Below are 18,689 nucleotides of genomic sequence, written 5' to 3' on the forward strand. Positions count from 1 at the left end.
TACAACTGTGGACAGTTGGGACACTTTGCAAGAGAGTGCAATGCCCCACGAAAGCCACAGAGAGCCCAGCAGATGGGCACTCTAAGTAAGAATAAGACAGAGCCCATACATAGTGTGAGCAACCGTTCAGATCAGACGGACCTGAACGGAACGGACTGACGGTGTTCGGGCTCCCCCAGTTGGGTCTGCGACACCCTTTGGGATAGGTCCGGATGACCCGTAGTCGCCGCAAAAATACGGGGACAGCCCATCGAGTTTCTCTGGGACACAGGAGGGTCCCGCACCACAATTAATTCCTCCACCATGTTCCAAAAGGACACGTGGCCCACTGCAGCCACTATCACCCTCAGCGGCTTTACAAGCCACTCACAGCAGGGACACATCACAGCCCCTGTACCCATTCAAATCGGCAACATCACCACCAAGCACCCCATAGTTTTAGTCGACCTGCCCCAGGTTTTTGGGCATAGACTTTATGAATTCCCACAATCTATCCTTTGATCCAGTCAACCAATGTGTCTGGAAAATGGCAAAATCTGCAAGAGCCCCCGCAACGCTCACCATAGGAGAATACGCCAACCTCCCCGAACAGGCGCTGGAATGTGGCGACTAGGGGCTTTTCACAGTAACTTCATTTGAAGCCTACTTGTGACAATAAGCGATTTTCATTTCATTTCATTTCATTTTCAGTAGGCAAATTTTGGTTTAACCCGACGACAATTAGCACGGACAAGCAGGTTAGGGCAGTGTTACAAAAGAACAGGACAGCATTCGCGACCCACAAACACGACTGTGGCCGGATGACTGGCTCAGTACAAATCACAGGACCTGACCCTCGACCCCAAAAGCGGTATGGATTTCCCCAAGAGGTAGAGGAAGAAATCGCAAAAGTAATCGACAGCTTATTAGAGCAGGGCGTACTTAGATCAGTAGCCTCCACTAATAATGCCCCGATTTGGCCAGTGAGAAAGCCCAATGGATCATGGCGACTGATCATCGATTACCGGGAACTTAACAAAATCACCCCGCAGCAGCCCCCACAGTAGCCACAGGTCCCGAGACCATGCTCAAGCAGGGACTCAATTCCCGATTCTTTACGGTTTTGGATATCAGTAATGGATTCTGGTCCATTCCATTGGCAAAGGCGTGCCAGTACAAATTCGCCTTCACCTTTAAAAATCAACAGTACACGTGGACATGCCTTCCACAAGGATTCCACAACTCCCCCTCCATTTTCCACCGACAGCTGGCAAATGGTTTATCAAAATTGTCACGCCCCGAATGTCTGGTCCAGTACGTAGACGACCTACTACTGCAGACAGACACCAAGGAAGAGCACATCGAGCTTCTGTCCGAACTCCTGGAACTCCTACAAGCAATTGGATGTAAAGTTAACCCCAAAAAGGCCCAGATTTTGGAACACAAAGTGATATGTTTGGGTACAATTATCACGCATGGTAAACGGGAGATCGAGCATAAAAGGATTGACTCGATTGCTAAATTGCCCCTTCCCCAGAACGTTTCAGCCCTCCGGTCGTTTTTAGGACTGGTTGGATACTGCCGAAACCACATTGACGGTTTCGCCAGCAAGGCAGCACCCCTCTCGGACCTCCTAAAGAAAGGAGCCCCCTGGGAATGGCTTCCGCAGCATACGGATGATGTGGACTCTTTGAAACAAGCACTCATAGCAGCCCCCGCACTATAAGTTCCAGACCCGCTTTCCCCCTATGCGATAGAGGTAGCAAGCACAGACCGCACCCTTTCGGCCGTGCTCCTTCAGTAACGGCACGAATAGTTAAGGCCCGTGGCTTACGCCTCCAGAGTTTTAGATGCTGTGGAGCAGGGATTTTCAGCCTGTGAAAGGCACCTGCTCGCAGTATTCTGGGCAGTACAGTATTTTTTGTACATTACCGGACTAAACCCCATCACAATCCTCACAGAACACATCCCCACCCAACTTTTACTGGACGGACGACTCAAGGACGGTACAGTTAGTCAGATAAGAGCAACCAGATGGACCCTTCTTTTGCAGGGACGGGACATCACTGTTAAAAGGACAAAGACCCACACTTTTTTAGCCGACAACCTACAGTACCCCGGAACCCCCCATGAATGTGAAATTATCTCTCCACACCACAACACAGGCCCCTTTATTGCGAAAACACCCCCCAGAAAGATAGGTAGTTCAACCCAGAGCCCCAAGCACACAGACACTTGCGAACCCATAAAGATATATGTGGATGGATCTTCCACAATATTAGAAGGGAAGCGCGTAACAGGATGCGGTATTTACGTAAAAGACGCGCAGGGACGCGCCCTAGAAGAAATAGCAATAAAACTTCCAGGACACTTAGGCGCACAGGCGGCAGAACTTGCGGCCATCACATACATAGTGGATCACCCAGATTCCTTCCCCAGCCCCGCAGACATATACTCGGACAGCCTCTATGTCTGCAACAGCCTTACGGAATTCCTACTCCTGTGGAAAGCAAGAGGATTTGTTTCCGCAGATGGAAAACCCCTCCCCTCAGCCCCATTGCTCCGTCACATTTTAGAGCGTGCACAGAACAGGACTTTTGGGATAGTCAAAGTTCGTAGTCACCATCGTTCTTCCCCCCCTGGAAATGTAAAGGCCGACGCACTGGCTAAAGTAGGTTCCAGGCACGGATATATTTGGACACCCCCCGAAAGAGCACCAGTGAATGCAGTTCTGGTCTCACAGACTAATATCGAGGATTTAGTGCAGGCCCAGAAGCAGGACAGCAATCTCAGGGAGATTTTGAAAGGAAACTATCCAGCCCCCTATGAGAGATTTAAAAATGCTCTGACCACACATGACGGTGTGGTGTTAAAAGACATCCTTTATGTGGTTCCTGAACAGGACAGGAATCTGCTCATTTGTTTGTTCCATGACAGTCATGGACATCAGGGAATCGATCCCACTACAGCCCCCCTCAGGCAGCTCTGTTGGTGGCCGAGTTTAAAGGATGATGTAAATCACTACATTGAGAATTGCCTGATCTGTGCCCAAAACAATCCGGACAGATACGCCAAAAAGGCTGCGCTTAGTCACACCCGACCTGTTAATGGCCCCTGGACTAACCTCCAGGTTGACTTTATAGGACCATTGCCCCCTTGCAGGAATGGTTATAAATATGTACTCGTGGTGATAGACACGTTTACAAAATGGGTGGAAGCATTCCCATCCAGAACAAACACGGCAAAGACCACAGCCAAGATTTTAACCCACCACATCTTTACGAGATGGGGACTCCCTCGTAGCATTGAATCCGACCAAGGTTCCCATTTTACGGGACGTGTCATGCAGAACGTCCTCACGATATTTGGCATTACCCAAAAATTCCACATCGCATACCACCCCCAGTCGAGTGGTATCATGGAGCGCATGAATCGGACCCTAAAATCCACCCTCAGAAAAATGGTCCAGCAAAACAACACCACTTGGGATTCAGTCCTCCCCTTTGCGCTGATGTTTTTGCGAAACACGGTTTCCACATCCACAGGTTACACCCCACACACTCTCATGACCAGACGCCCTATGAAAGGCACAGAATTTTTATTAGGATTAGATTTGACCAGCCCCGAAGTGACGGCCCTCACACACGAGAACGCAGTCAATTAGTGGAGAATGTTAAAACGGCTCAGCTAGCAGCCGCAGCGAAATTGGGCACAAGAAAGAAAGGCCTGTTTCGATAAGACAGTGCATGCGACTGAGTTCAGTATAGGACAGCAAGTCATGCTCTCCGTATACAACCCCAGCACATTCCTGTCACCTAAATATTCGGGTCCGTACTCCATTGCGGACAAAGTCAGCCCTTCTGTCTACAAAATAAAGTACCCCAATGGAAAGACTCATGCTCGACGCAGCAGACCACGCCCCGCCCACAGCCAACGTAACCCTACCCTCCCCCAACACGTCCAGCCCAGCCACGGACTCAACCCCGACTCCACCCCCGAAATATACACTCCGCCCCGGAATGCCCACAGACAGCAGCAGCAGCGACAGCGACTGTGACTCGGACAATAGCCACAGCACGCCTCCCTACTATCCCCATGCAAGAGGACCGACACTCAGCGAATCTGACCATGATTTGAGTGATCCCTTCACAATCACTTTCCTAAACAAACCCCACCACCGACCTACAATGACGACCCCGATTCCGTCCCCACAGAACTAGACACCACCTATTGGCACCAAGATAATTTGTACAGACTCGTCCGGAACGACGAGAGCGATCCAAAATCTCACCATGCAGCCCTATCCGCCCTGATACACTCGAGAGTTTGGCATCCGGGAGAAGATGACGACTTTGAGTCTGACTCCCAAAGCGAGAACCCCTTTGCGACCCTGTTCACAACCGATAACTGAGGTGTCCAGATGATGTTTTAAAAGGAACCGCTTGGGAGAAAACGGTGTCCTTTCTGATGGAACCTGCAGCATGTTTGATGTTGTTTGTACTTGTTCTGTTAAATGCTGTATGTTGGACCGGAAAAAAAAAATTCCCCAGCCCCACGCCACCACCCTTCTGACGCCCACTGGCAGTCAGAGAAACTAGTTTGGCCAGACGCTAGTTCAGCGGAACTAGTTTGTCCGCAGAGACTTGTTAATGTCCCAGACGCCAGTTCAGAGGAACTCGTCTGTCGACTGAAACACAGAACCCCGTTCGTAACTGCTCTTCTGGTTCGAAGGAAGAACCAATACGGCAACCCCCCACGATGACTACATTTTTGCCCGTTCTTGTCGGTTGCTCAGGCAGTGGAGAAACGGCACTGGGACCCGCCCTGCCTGGGAACCCCCCTCTGGTCAGCTACGCTCAGGTAGAGCACACACGGCATTGGTCGCCGTCCTACCCAGGGACTCCATCCAAATCTTACCCGTCGCGGCCCACACGCACCTCATTTCGGCACGTTTTGTTCAAAAATGCCGTGTTTTGTTTTCAGGTGACCCTTAGGTTGCCAACCTTATGCTAATTACGTCCTCAAACATTTGGATTGTAAACCGCACAGTCTGCGAGACGGCCCGCACTGGTTCAGTATTTGTTAAGTGTGTCTTGTCCTAAAATTCAGTTTTTGAAAAAAAAAAAATGAGGTAGTCACACATAGTGACCAATTATAAAGGGAGTAATTGGCACTAAAGGACAGACAGGATATCATACGAGATATTAAACCAAGATAGTAACATACACTATGCTTGATCCCACAGAACTCCAGAAGCTCCAGGACCAGAGAAGAGAAGAGAAGAGAAAGAAGAAGAACCATGAGGACATCCTCCGTGTTGCTCATCGCCCTAATGGACATTTGGTTGCGCGTGAACGCGAACCTCCTGACCTCAACCCCCCCCAACCATTAATGATTCACTTCCCCACAGTACCCAGAGCCCAGTCACAAGCGACACCACACCATCTTGGTGTGACAGGTTTATAACCTGGTACTCGCTGTCCTACTTGATAGAATCCCTATTGGTATTGCCGATACTCTGCTGCATCGTGCAGACTATGCGTCTGAGAAAATGGCGAAGGAGAGCCTACCGCGCTCGCACCCCGGTATATAGAATAAGATCCCCTATTTTTGGATATGACCAGACCCCCGACCCCCGCGATCTATAATAAAGAGCATTCGTTTGCGATTTGTTGTAAATAAAGAAATGTTCATGAGCAATTGTACAATCCTGAGCTTGACTGCCAAGCTAGAAAAATGTGTATAATATTGCTATGATTTTGTTTGTATGGTTTAGGAAGTTAGTGTGATGAAATGTTTGAGTGAGTGTAGTTTATTAAGGATAGTTAGAGGTTCCGATTTTCTTATTTTGTAATGCATGTCCCTGTTTGACATAGCGCCCCTCAGACTTGTCAGTTAAAAGTTTTTTACAAAGTTATGGACAGTGTAGAGGCCATAGAAGAGTGCTTGCCGGGTCAGGGACTGAAAAACAACGCAGTTATGTGATCCTTCACGCTTCGCGTTAGGATCACAAGGAGGGTGTGTAGCCACCTGGGTTGGCCAAGTCCCGATTTCAAATGGAGAACAGCAAAGGCTGAAGGGAAATTCAGCCAACACATACAGAAACTAGCAGGTGCAAATTACTGTGTATTAAACTCTGCAAAAGCCCAGACAGCATCAATACAAGCAGCCATCTGCATAATAATGTAGCAGCCATCTACATACTAATATGCGATCCCCGAGAACAATCGCAACATTTGGGATAAACAAAGCCAAGCCAGACTCCCCGGCGCCAGCAGGAGCCAACACAAAAGAGGTTAACGGACACCTCAAGACCGCCCATCGATCAGGGAACCGCTCCAGTATTGGAGAAATCGGACCAAGAGATTGGAACAAAGTCCAATCACTTGGAACCAGGTACGGGGTCCGCCCCGAAAGGCGGGAAGCCCCTGGGGACTATAAAGTTAAGCCCCCAAGTTCAAATCGTTCTTCTTGACCGGGTCACCCAGCAACGCGAACCAACCCTTGACAGTGACCGGTGCAGCTGCCGCCGATATCCAGTAAGTCTTAAGTCAACGCTCGCTACGAGATAGGCGCTCCTAGCTACCAATCCGTACCAACTTCGAATCCCGCAGACTCAGAACCCGAACGAAAGGCCATTTGTTCCCCTGACCTGGTGGGCCAGTCCGAAGCTAAGTACAGGCCTGTTAGTTGTAGAAGTAGCTTAGACGTAGAATTTATGCATGAGTAGCGATTACTGTGTATAATAAATGTGCTTTGATTTGAATCTTACTAATCGGTGTATTGAGTTAATGATCATTACTTGAACTTGAACCTCGTGGCGGTATCATAAAGATACCTGGCGACTCGAGAGCAAAGGTTATAAAACAGAGCCAATTGAACCAACCAAAAGTTAGTAACACTCCCCGGCCCCCGGCCCATCTGGAGTCTCTGGCATAATGATCCAGAGCGGGATGTAGCCTGGCTTGCATCGGCCACCGTCACCGCCTGTAGCAACCCCAACTCCTGCCCCGCACCAGGGGATGGGTAACCTCGACGCAGGCTGAGGACTAAAACTGCAGCCTGCCTGCTCACTGCGTCAACTCAGTAAACGGTGAAGCGACAGCTCTGCATGTGTGGGCAGCTACTTCAGCGAGCGCATTTATCGGTGCGCTGCGGAAGGTCAGGCCCAGGTGTCGGCATTGGGGGCAGAATGGGTCAGGTGTAAAGGCACAGATCTTATTTATCCAAATCTGTCACATCAACTCCATTACCAACCCTGCAGAGGCTGCAGTAAAGGTTCACTGGATTGGTTCCTGGAGCGAGAGAAATCTCTCGTACGACAAGAGAGGCCGAGGAGAATGGGCCCAGGTTCCCGGGAGACTAGAAGAGTGAGAATTGCTCGCATTGGAATATTTGACAGGGAAGAGACAGGGAGGTTGCTTCTCCCTGGCTGGAGAGTCGAGAATATTGGAAGGGTGGGGGGGGGGGGGGGGGGGGTGCTGTGTGAGTTCTCCGTCCGTTCACGGAAAGGGGGTACGCTCCCCTGCTGCAGTGAATGGCCGATTTGGCCCCGGGCTCACGGTCCCAGATCAGGGGGTGGTCACTCAGGAATGGAATCAAAAGATGACTGGACACTGAGGGAGTCAATGGGCACACAGTGGAATACAGTCGCGAGGGAATTACCCTGGGAGTCCTCAACATAGACTCCGGACCTCATGAAGTCTCGTGGCTTCAGGTTAAACATGGGCAAGGAAACCTCCTGCTGATTACCACATACTGGCCACCATCAGCTGATGAATCAGTTCTCCTCCATGTTGAACAACACTTGGAGGAAGCACTGTGGGTGGCAAGGGCACAGAATGTACTCTAGGTGGGGGATTTCAATATCCATCACCAAGAGGGGCTCGGTAATACCCATTACTGACCAAGCTGGCCAAGTCCTAAAGGACATAGGTGCTAGACGGGGACTGGGACCGGTTGGGAGGGAACCAACAAAAGGGAAAAACATACTTGACCTCATCCTCACCAACCTGCCTGCTGCAGATGCATCTGTCCCTGACAGTATCAGTAGGAGTGACCACCACACAATCCTTGTGGAGACAAAGTCCCGTCTTCACATTGAGGGTACCCTCCATCGTGTCATGTGGCACTACCACCGTGCTAAGTGGGATAGACTTCGAACAGATCTAGCAACTCAAGACTGGGCATCCCTGAGGCGCTGTGGACCATTATCATCATCAACCACAATCTGCAACCTCATGGCCTGCCATATCCCCCACTCTACCATTACCACCCAGCCAGGGGGTCAACCCTGGGTCAATGAAGAGTGCAGGAGAGCGTGCCAGGAGCAACATCAGGCAGACCAGAAATTGAGGTGTCAACCACGGGGCTACTTGTGTGCCAAACAACATAAACGGCAAGTGTTAGACCGAGCTAAGCGATTCCACAATAAATGCCTCAGATCTAGGCTCTGCCGTCCTGCCACATCCAGCTGTGAATGGTGGTGGACAATTAAACAACTTGCTGGAGGCCCCACAAATATCCCCATCCTCAATGATGGAGGAGCCCAGCACATCAGTGCAAAAGATAAGACTGAGGCATTGGCAACAATCTTCAGCCAGAAGTGCCGAGTGGATGATCCATCTGGGTCTCCTCCGGAGGTCCCCAGCATCACCGATGTCAGTCTTCAGCCAATACGATTCACCCCACGTGATATCAAGAAACAGCTGAAGGCACCAGATACTGCAAAGGCTATGGGCCCTGACAATATCCCGGCAATAGTACTGAAGACTTGTGCTCCAGACCTTGCCGCACCCCTAACCAAGCTGTTCCAGTACAGCTACAACACTGGCATCTACCCGGTAATGTGGAAAATTGCCCAGGTATGTCCTGTACACAAGAAACAGGACAGATCCAACCCAGCCAATTATCACCCTATCAGTCTACTCTCCATCATCAGCAAAGTGATGGAAGGAGTCATCAACAGTGCTGTCAAGCGGCACTTACTCAGCAATAACCTGCTCACGGACGCTCAGTTTGGGTTCCGCCCAGGGTCACTCAGCTCCTGACCTCATTACAGCATTGGTTCAAACGTGGACAAAAGAGCTGAATGCCAGAGGTGAGGTGAGAGTGACTGCCCTCGACATCAAGACAGCATTTGACCGAGTGTGGCATCAAGGAGCCCGATCAAAACTGGAGACAATGGGAATCAGGGGGAAAACTCTCCGCTGGTTGGAGTTATACCCGGCACAAAGGGAGATGGCCTTCCTTCCATCATAAGGTCAGAAGTGGGGATGTTTGCGGATGACTGCACCATGTTCAGCACCATCCGCGACTCCTCATAACGAAGCAGTCCATGTCCAAATGCAGCAAGACCTGGACAATATCCAGGTTTATGCTGATAAGTGGCAAGTTCCATTCACACTGCACAAGTGTCAGGCAATGACCATCTCCTACAAGAGAGGATCTAACCACCGCACCTTGACATTCAATGGCATTGCCATCGCTGAATCCCCCACAATCAACATCCTGGGGGTTACCATTGATCAGAAACTGAACTGGACTAGGCACATTAATACTGTGGCTACCAGGGCAGGTCAAAGGCTGGGAATCCTGCGGAGAGTAACTCACCTCCTGACCCTCCCCAAAGCCTGTCCACCATCTACAAGGCACAAGTCAGGAGTGTGATGGAATACTCTCCACTTGCCTGGATGAGTGCAGCTCCAGCAACACTCAAAAAGCTCGACACCATCCAGGACAAAGCAGTCCCGCTTGATTGCTCCTCCTTCCACAAACATTCAATCCCTCTACTTCCGACGAACAGTGGCAGCCGTGTGTACCATCTACAAGATGCACTGCAGCAACTCACCAAGGTTCCTTAACACCTTCCAAACCCATGACCTCTACCATCCAGAAAGACAAAGGCAGCAGATACCTGGGAACCCCACTGCCTGGAGGTTCCCTTCCAAGTCACCCACCATCCTGACTTGGAAATATATCGGCCGTTCCTTCACTGTCGCTGGGGCAACATCCTGGAACTCCCTCCCTAACAGCACTGTGGGTGTACCTACACCTCAGGGACTGCAGCGGTTCAAGAAGGCAGCTCACCGCCACCTTCTCAAGTTGCAACTAGGGATGGGCAACAAATGCTGGGCCTAACCAGCGACGCCCACATCCCGTAAATGAATTTTTAAATAAGCTTGAAGGGCCGAATGGTTTACCCCAGCTCCTATTTCTTACAGCAGTATGCTGGCCTGTCAGGCTCAGATACCTTGCTGCATCCACCCAGAATACGTCTCGGAGTTTGCTTGTGAGGAGGGATTAGGTAAAAGAGTTTTGTGTTCCCCGGAATATATGAGGATAACAGGTTGATTTGACCTGAGGGTTTTCGGATTTTGAAAGGAGCTGATAGGGTCGATATAGAAAGAGGCATTTTCGACCGGCCAAGGAGACATAAGCTTAAAATAGAATCAGATCATTCAGGAGGGAAGTGAGGGAAAAACCTTTGTCACGCAGAGTGGTAGAAATGTGGAACCCTCTCCCACAAGATGCACTGGACGTTGGCTAAATTAACCAGTTTAAACCTGAGCTCAATCGATTTTTACTGGCAAAGGGAATCAAAAGGGATTGGAGACTGATCAGCCTTGATCGATTGCTCATCAGGAGGGACCCGAGGCGCTCAATGGTCTCATAGATTTGATAGAATTTACAGTGTAGGAGTAGGCCATTCGGCCCATCGAGTCTGCACCGGCTTTTTGAAAGAGCACCCTACCCAAGGTCAACACCTCCACCCTATCCCCATAACCCAGTAACCCCACCCAACACTAAGGGCAATTTTGGACACTAAGGGCAATTTAGCGCAGCCAATCCACCTAACCTGCACATCTTTGGACTGTGGGGGGAAACCGGAGCACCCGGAGGAAACCCTCGCACACACGGGGAGAACGTGCAGACTCCGCACAGACAGTGACTCAAGCCGGGAATCGAACCTGGGACTCTGGAGCTGTGAAGCAATTGTGCTATCCACTATGCTACTGTGCTACCGTCTCTGTCATAATAGCCACTCATGTATATAATGAGATGCAGACAGGCAGTGATAGACACACAGGATAACCAATGACCACGACACAGAACAACCAATCACCAGACAGGACACCACTATAAAGCCCACAGGGCATTAAGACTCTCCCTCTCTCACAGGACACAGGTACTGAGATAGTTAGAGTGCACAAGCCAGTGAGCACCATCTTCATGTGACAGAGAGCTAGTCTGGTCAAGCCAGTAGGAGGTTATCAGTTTAGATTAATAGAGTGTCAACCCACAGCAGATTATGTACAGCAACCAGCAGGTTCAATAAAACAGTGTTGGACCATCTCTTGTGTCGGAAGCCTGTTTCTAGTCTCACTGCATCCAGTTGCAGTCAACGTTGAGCCAACTCAGATAACACATCAGTCTCCTCCTGTCATTTCTGTTCACCAGACATTAAGAATATTGTAACTGTTACATGAAGGCTATTTGATCAATCATCCCATTGGGCAATGGGTCTCATTGCTCTCCGATTGGCGTAGGAAGGCCGTGCGCCACGAGGAAAGATGTGTTGGCCGACCAATGGCTGGAGGTGGGGGTTGGGCGGGGGGGGGCATGTCATGTAATGAAAGCTCCAGGAATACATTTAATCAGAGTTGGCAACCCTGCTCAGTGGACCAATATGGGGACAAAGAAAAACCCTGAAAAACATCCTTTTAAAAAAAATCAACCCGTGTCTTTGCTTCATCTGTCTTCCTCTCCCTTGTCCTCAATCCTCATCCTCCGGTTGCTCTGGTCGGCCTGTGGGCCTGGGATCTAGGCCCTAGATTTTCCACATTCTAACAGGACATGTCGGCTGGTGGCTGATTAACTGGGCTTTGGGGACCCCTGGTGCTTGGCTTGGTAATAGCAGGCGCTCCAACACAGCAGCTGGCCAACCGTCTACATTTCCCTTGGGATCTCCAGGGATTTAATTTCAATCTGCAGGGTACTGCCACGGATGGCACCCAGGGGAAAAAACCATAGGGGCTAAAAGTTGTTAATCATAACTAGTAAAGTATGTTACGTATTAGTCGTATCTATCAGTACTAGTAAGGTTTATCAATAGTTGTATGGTTTATTAAGTTAAGGCCAAGTTAATATAAGTGAAGTAAAGTTACGGCAGGGCATCTTGGGCGCGTGGAATGCATCTCCTGTGCTACGTGGGAAGCCGTGGATGCTACCGGTGGCCCAGACGAAAACATGGGCAGGAGGTGCCACCAGCTGCAGGGTTTCGGAGCTCGAACGGCGGCTGGAGTCACTGTTGCGCATCCGCAAGGCTGAGAGCAACATGGATAGTACGTTCAGAGAGCTGGTCACATCGCAATCTAGCAGTAAAGGAAGGGAATGGGAGACTTTCCGGGCCGTCGAAGAGAGCCAGGAGTCCCCTGAGGTGCCGCTCGCTAATCGGGATTCAGTTTTGGACACTGATGAGAGTGCTGGTCCCTCGGAGGAGCGCAGTCAGAGTCGGTTTGTGGCAATGCAAGTGGCTCAGCTGTACAGGAGGGGAGGAACAAGAGGGGAAGAGCAGTAATGATGTGGGATTTGTTAGGGTAATTTGTCATAGATATGACACCAGGGTGCTTTGCTGCCTCCATGGCATCAGAGTCAAGGACGTCATGGAGCAGCTACAGGATATTCTTCCTGGGAAGGGTGAGCAGCCAGAGGTTGTGGCCCATGTTGGCACCAGAGGTTTAGTTTGGAAAGGCAGTGGTTGAGGTCCGAAGAGCAGATTTCAGGGAGCTGGGACGGGGATTGAGAAACGGGACCTCCGACGCGGTAACCTCAGGATTGCCTCCAGCCCCGCGTTCCAGCGAGCATACAAATAGGAGAACTGAGCGATTGACCACGTGACTGGTGCAGGAGGGAGGGCATCAAATTGCTGGGGCATCGTGGGCCAGTTCTGGGGTAGGCGGGACCTGTACAAGGTAGATGGGCTGCACCTTAGCAGGACCAGGGCTAATGTCCTCGCAGGGAGATTCGCCAGTGCTGTTGGGAAGGGGAGGAGGGGAAATTGACTGAACGTGGAGCCCTGATTGGACGAATTCACCAATGAGATCAAAGGATTTGGCCCGAAGGCATCCTTAACTGAGAAAATCTGGAGAAGGAACAGAGGGGCCTAGGGGTACTTATGTACGTAAAGCATCGAAGGAGGCTGGACGGGTTGAGAAAGTGCCTGTTGTGGCCTCTTGGGTCCTGGGCATTCTATACAGAGGGATGGACCGCACAAATTAAGGAGGTTTTGGTGAACTTTTCCAATTCTGGGCACCGGGCTTCAGGGAGGGTCTGAGGAGATTTGATCTGGGTGTTCAAACCCACCAGGGGTCTGGACAGAGTGGATTGGGAGAGGCTGTTCCCGTTGGTGGAAGGATGGAGAAGCAGGGGGAGACCGATTTAAGGTGACAGGTGAAGGATGCATCGGGGACATGAGGAGAAACCATTTTCGCACAGCGAGGTTTGGCCGGGCACTGGCTGAGAGTGTGGTGGAGGCACCTTCAATCCAGGTTTCCGAAAGGGAACTGGATTATCCGGTGAAGAAAATGGATCTCTCGGGGCCACGGGGAGAAGACAGATGAATGGGACCAACTGAGTAGAGAGAGAGAGAGACAGAGACAGTGGGAAGGAGACAGAGACAGAGAGAGACAGAGACAAAGGGAGGGAGACAGAGAGAGAGAGAGACAGTGAGAGGGAGACAGAGAGAGAGAGACAGAGACAGTGGGAGGGAGACAGAGAGAGACAGTGAGAGGGAGACAGAGAGAGAGAGACAGTGAGAGGGAGACAGAGAGAGAGAGAGAGACAGTGAGAGGGTGACAGAGAGAGAGAGAGACAGAGACAGTGGGGGGAGACAGAGAGAGAGAGAGAGAGGCAGTGGAAGGGAGACAGAGAGAGAGAGAGAGAGAGAGACAGTGGGAGGGAGACAGAGAGAGAGAGAGAGAGGCAGTGGAAGGGAGAAAGAGAGAGAGAGAGAGAGAGAGACAGTGGGAGGGAGACAGAGAGAGAGAGACAGAGACAGTGGGAGGGAGATAGAGAGAGAGAGAGAGAGAGAGGGAGGGAGACAGAGAGAGAGAGACAGAGACAGTGGGAGAGAGGCAGAGAGAGAGACAGACAGTGGGAGGGAGACAGAGAGGGAGACAGAGACAGTGAGAGGGAGACAGACAGAGAGAGAGAGACAGAGAGAGAGAGAGAGAGAGACAGAGAGAGACAGACAGACAGTGGGAGGGAGACAGAGAGAGAGAGACAGAGACAGTGGGAGGGAGACAGAGAGAGAGAGAGAGAGACAGTGGGAGAGAGGCAGAGAGAGAGACAGAGACAGTGGGAGAGAGGCAGAGAGAGAGACAGACAGTGGGAGGGAGACAGAGAGAGAGAGACAGAGACAGTGGGAGAGAGGCAGAGAGAGAGACAGAGACAGTGGGAGGGAGGCAGAGAGAGAGAGAGACAGTGAGAGGGAGGCAGAGAGAGAGACAGAGACAGAGGGAGGGAGACAGAGAGAGAGACAGAGACAGAGGGAGGGAGACAGAGAGAGAGACAGAGACAGAGGGAGGGAGACAGAGAGAGAGAGACAGAGACAGAGGGAGGGAGACAGAGAGAGAGACAGAGACAAAGGGAGGGAGACAGAGAGAGAGACAGAGACAGTGGGAAGGAGACAGAGAGAGAGAGAGAGACAGAGACAGTGAGAGGGAGACAGAGAGAGAGAGACAGAGACAGTGAGAGGGAGACAGAGAGAGAGAGAGAGACAGAGACAGTGAGAGGGAGACAGAGAGAGAGAGAGACAGTGAGAGGGAGACAGAGAGAGAGACAGAGACAGAGAGAGGGAGACAGAGAGAGAGAGAGAGACAGTGGGAAGGAGACAGAGAGAGAGAGAGAGACAGAGACAGTGAGAGGGAGACAGAGAGAGAGAGACAGAGACAGTGAGAGGGAGACAGAGAGAGAGAGAGAGACAGAGACAGTGAGAGGGAGACAGAGAGAGAGACAGAGACAGTGGGAGGGAGACAGAGAGAGAGACAGAGACAAAGGGAGGGAGACAGAGAGAGAGACAGAGACAGTGAGAGGGAGACAGAGAGAGAGAGACAGAGACAGTGGGAGAGAGGCAGAGAGAGCGGGACAGAGACAGTGGGAGGGAGACAGAGAGAGACAGAGACAGTGGGAGAGAGGCAGAGAGAGCGGGACAGAGAGCACAGAGCACAGCCAATGATAAACTCCTCTGTGGTTTCTGGTGTTCCTTGTCCCCATCGTTTCCCACTTACTAATGAAGCTGTTAATTTGCATTTCCCAAGTGTTAAGTTGTGTTGAGACTTGTCACTACCATACTGATTATGCTTTAGTATTTTTCCTATTCAGCGACGCACTGGCGAAACTGGTGGTGCTGGAGGTGTGCCTGTTACCATAGAGTTTGTGAAGCAGCTCCTGACACTCCACAAAATCAGCAGACTGCACTCCACATCGTCGCTTAACTGAAAGTTTGGATCAAGTGAATACAAAATCATTTCTCTCATCATGTCTGTTCCTCGTGTCCTATTGGTATACTATCAGCGCCTCACCTGGATACAGTTCCTCCGGTTCAAGTGGTTGTTATCAATGTATGCTCCTTGCCAGTTAGTGTCAATGGGCCATTTGGCCAAGGGGGGCATCACAGCCGAGTTGATGCCTAACTAACTTGTCTCCACGGGGTGGGATAATTGATGAATGGTCAAATGGGAGTTGTTCCACACACAAGGGCTAGCGTGCAGATGCCAGGCTGTCCCAGGATGGGACGGGGGAGGAAGTTACACTGGCCAGCAGAAACGTTTCAGGGGTAGAAGGTTTTGTTCCAAATCAGGGCAGCAATGAAGCACAGTGGTTAGCACAGTTGCTTCACAGCTCCAGGGTCCCAGGTTCGATTCCCGGCTTGGGTCACAGTCTGTGCGGAGTCTGCACATCCTCCCCGTGTGTGCGTGGGTTTCCTCCAGGTGCTCCGGTTTCCTCCCACAGTCCAAAGATGTGCAGGTTAGGTAGATTGGCCATGATAAATTGCCCTTAGTGCCCAAAAAAGGTCGGGTGGGGTTACTGGGATAGGGTAGAGCTGTGGGCTTAGGTGGGGTGCTCTTTCCAAGGGCTGGTGCAGGCTCATGGGCTAAATAGCCTCCTTCTGCCCTGTATATTCTACGATCAGTGCGAGGAACTGTCAGGGTCAGTAATAGGAGCATCTATGACTGGCTGTGCTGGGTGACAGGTATCAGTCATAGATCCTGAGTGACTGCTGTGGGCTCGAATCAGATGCTGAGTTGTGTCTGATCCTTTCCCAATAGGCGAGGCTTCACTCAGTCGAATAACAGCTCGGAACTTCCCTTTGAAAGCTGCATTATTTCCACTCTACTTACCCCATTGAAAACTGGCACCATACTGGTCTGGATCACCCAGCGAGCCACCTCCTTCTGCTGTGTTCATGAGGCCCTTCACCTTGATGTGGCCACCGGGCGCCCTTAGAGGCCCTGGGGTGGAGATTGTCAGGCTGATTTACAGAGCACGCACTGAGTTAATAAGTTACTGAGCAGCACTGCCACAGTCCCAACACACAGCACAGGGAAGTGACTGCTCATTACCTGAAATATACAGGAGCAGGGGTGGGTGGGGGTGTGAGAGAGAACAGGGAGGGACTGGGGCTCCAGCTGGGGAGGGGAGGAATAGGAAGGGTAGGAGAAAGGAGGGGAGGAAGGGGGGGGGGGGGGGGAGCAAAGAAAGGAGAGGGGGAGGGGGGGGGGAGCAAAGAGGGGAGGGGAGGAATGAGGGTGGGGAAAGGGAGGAGGGGTTGGAAGTAGGAGCTGAGGGGAGGCGAGGGGAAGGGAGGGGATGGATGAAGAGAAGGTTGAAAAGAGGAGGAGAGGAGAAGAGGGGGAAATTCAGTCTCAACTGCACATTCTCATTCTCACCACTCTCTAGGTAAAGAGGCTTTTCCTGAACTCCCAGTGGGATTCATTAGTGACTGTCCTTGTTCTGCGAGTGGAAGCATCTCTGTGTCTACCCTATCAAGCACTTCCATCATTTCAAAGCAGAATCGCTCGCACACTGCAAGCAAATTGAGGAGAGTAATCTCAGAGACACTAAAACAATTAAGTTCCTGCACAAGGACACACTCTTCTTGTTCGGTGAGGTCGCTGTGGGACCCAACTGCGATGCACACCAAGGTCAAATAACCAGCTGCCACTCACTGCCTTGCTCCAGGCGGGAAGAATGGGAAAATGGACTGTGTGCCCAAGGGGGCAGTGAGCATCCCCTGGCAACTGTACCGCCCCTCCCCATGCACCTCAGCAAGAGTCAGTGCTCCACTAATCTCAATGGCTGCCCTTGGAGATGGGCAGACCCAAGACGATCACAATCAGGAAGGAGTCTTGTTGGAAGTAAACAAGGAGGTGGGTTGGAAAAAAGACTTAAGATTGTTGTCAAAGGAATAAGAAGGAAGGTGGTGGTGGTGGTGGTGGTGGTGGGGGGGTGGTGGTGGGGGGTGGGGGGTGGGGGGGGCAGGGAGGGGGGGAGACTTAAAAAAAAAAAATTTAGAGTATCCAATTCTTTTTTATTTCCAATTAAGGGGCAATTTAGCATGGCCAATCCACCTAACATGCACGTCTTTGGGTTTTTGGGGGTGAGACCCACACAGACACGGGGAGAACGCGCAAACTCCACACGGACAGTGACCCGGGGCCGGGATTCTAACCTGGGGCCTCAGTGCTGTGAGGCAGCAGTGCTAACCTCTGCGCCTCCGTGCTGCCCTGGGGTAGACTTTTTTTACACAGCGGGTTGTTGTGATCTGGGAGGTGCCACCTAAAGTGGGGGCGGGGGAGGGGGGGGGTGTTGGGGAGCAGATTCAATAAGATCTTTCAAAAGGGGGAACTGGAAATATATTCAAAAAATAAAGCAATTGAAATTATCATAGAATTTACAGTGCAGAAGGAGGCCATTCGGCCCATCGAGTCTGCACCGGCTCTTGCAAAGAGCACCCTACCCAAGGTCAACACCTTCACCCTATCCCCATAACCCCATCCAACACTAAGGGCAATTTTGGACATCCTGGCCAATCCACCTAACCTGCACATCTTTGGCCTGTGGGAGGAAACCGGAGCACCCGGAGGAAACCCACGCAGACACGGGGAGGATGTGCAGACTCCGCACAGACAGTGACCCAAGCCGGAATCGAACCTGGGACCCTGGAGCTGTGAAGCAATTGTGCTATCCACAATGCTACCGTGCTGCCCCCAAAATGAAATGAAATGAAATGAAAATCGCTTATTGTCACAAGTAGGCTTCAAATGAAGTTACTGCGAAAAGCCCCTAGTCGCCACATTCTGGCGCCTGTTCGGGGAGGCTGGAACGGGAATTGAACCGTGTTGCTGGCCTGCCTTGGTCTGCTTTCAAAGCCAGCTCTTTAGCCCTTTGCTAAACCAGCCCCATTGCAGGATTACGGGGAAAGTTGGGGGAGGGGGGCTGGCAGCAGGACTAATTTGACAGCTCTTTTAGCCTGCACAGTACAGCACAATGTCCTCCATTTGTACTCTCTGATTCTATGTGGGTGGCGAGGGTGGGGTGGGGAGGAATTGGGGGTTTAAATCTGGTGAAGGTGTCACCTCATAAATTGTTAATGCATCTTAAAATAACAACCTTGGTGTCAGGCAGATAGAACATGGAACATACAG

General features: G+C 51.1%; 1 protein-coding gene across 1 annotated transcript in view; it reads right to left on the reverse strand.

Annotated features, from left to right (window-relative positions):
- LOC140404047 (lysoplasmalogenase TMEM86A-like) overlaps window positions 1-16,555 on the reverse strand; it is a 33,418-nt gene extending 16,863 nt beyond the window's left edge. Inside the window, exon 1 of the mRNA XM_072492404.1 lies at window positions 16,383-16,555. Coding sequence (XP_072348505.1) covers window positions 16,383-16,403 — 21 coding nt within the window. The 5' untranslated portion in view covers window positions 16,404-16,555. The remainder of the gene's footprint in view (window positions 1-16,382) is intronic.
- Window positions 16,556-18,689: the final 2,134 nt, after the last annotated feature.

Source organism: Scyliorhinus torazame, chromosome 29 (assembly GCF_047496885.1).
Source record: "Scyliorhinus torazame isolate Kashiwa2021f chromosome 29, sScyTor2.1, whole genome shotgun sequence".
NCBI classification, from domain to species: domain Eukaryota; kingdom Metazoa; phylum Chordata; class Chondrichthyes; order Carcharhiniformes; family Scyliorhinidae; genus Scyliorhinus; species Scyliorhinus torazame.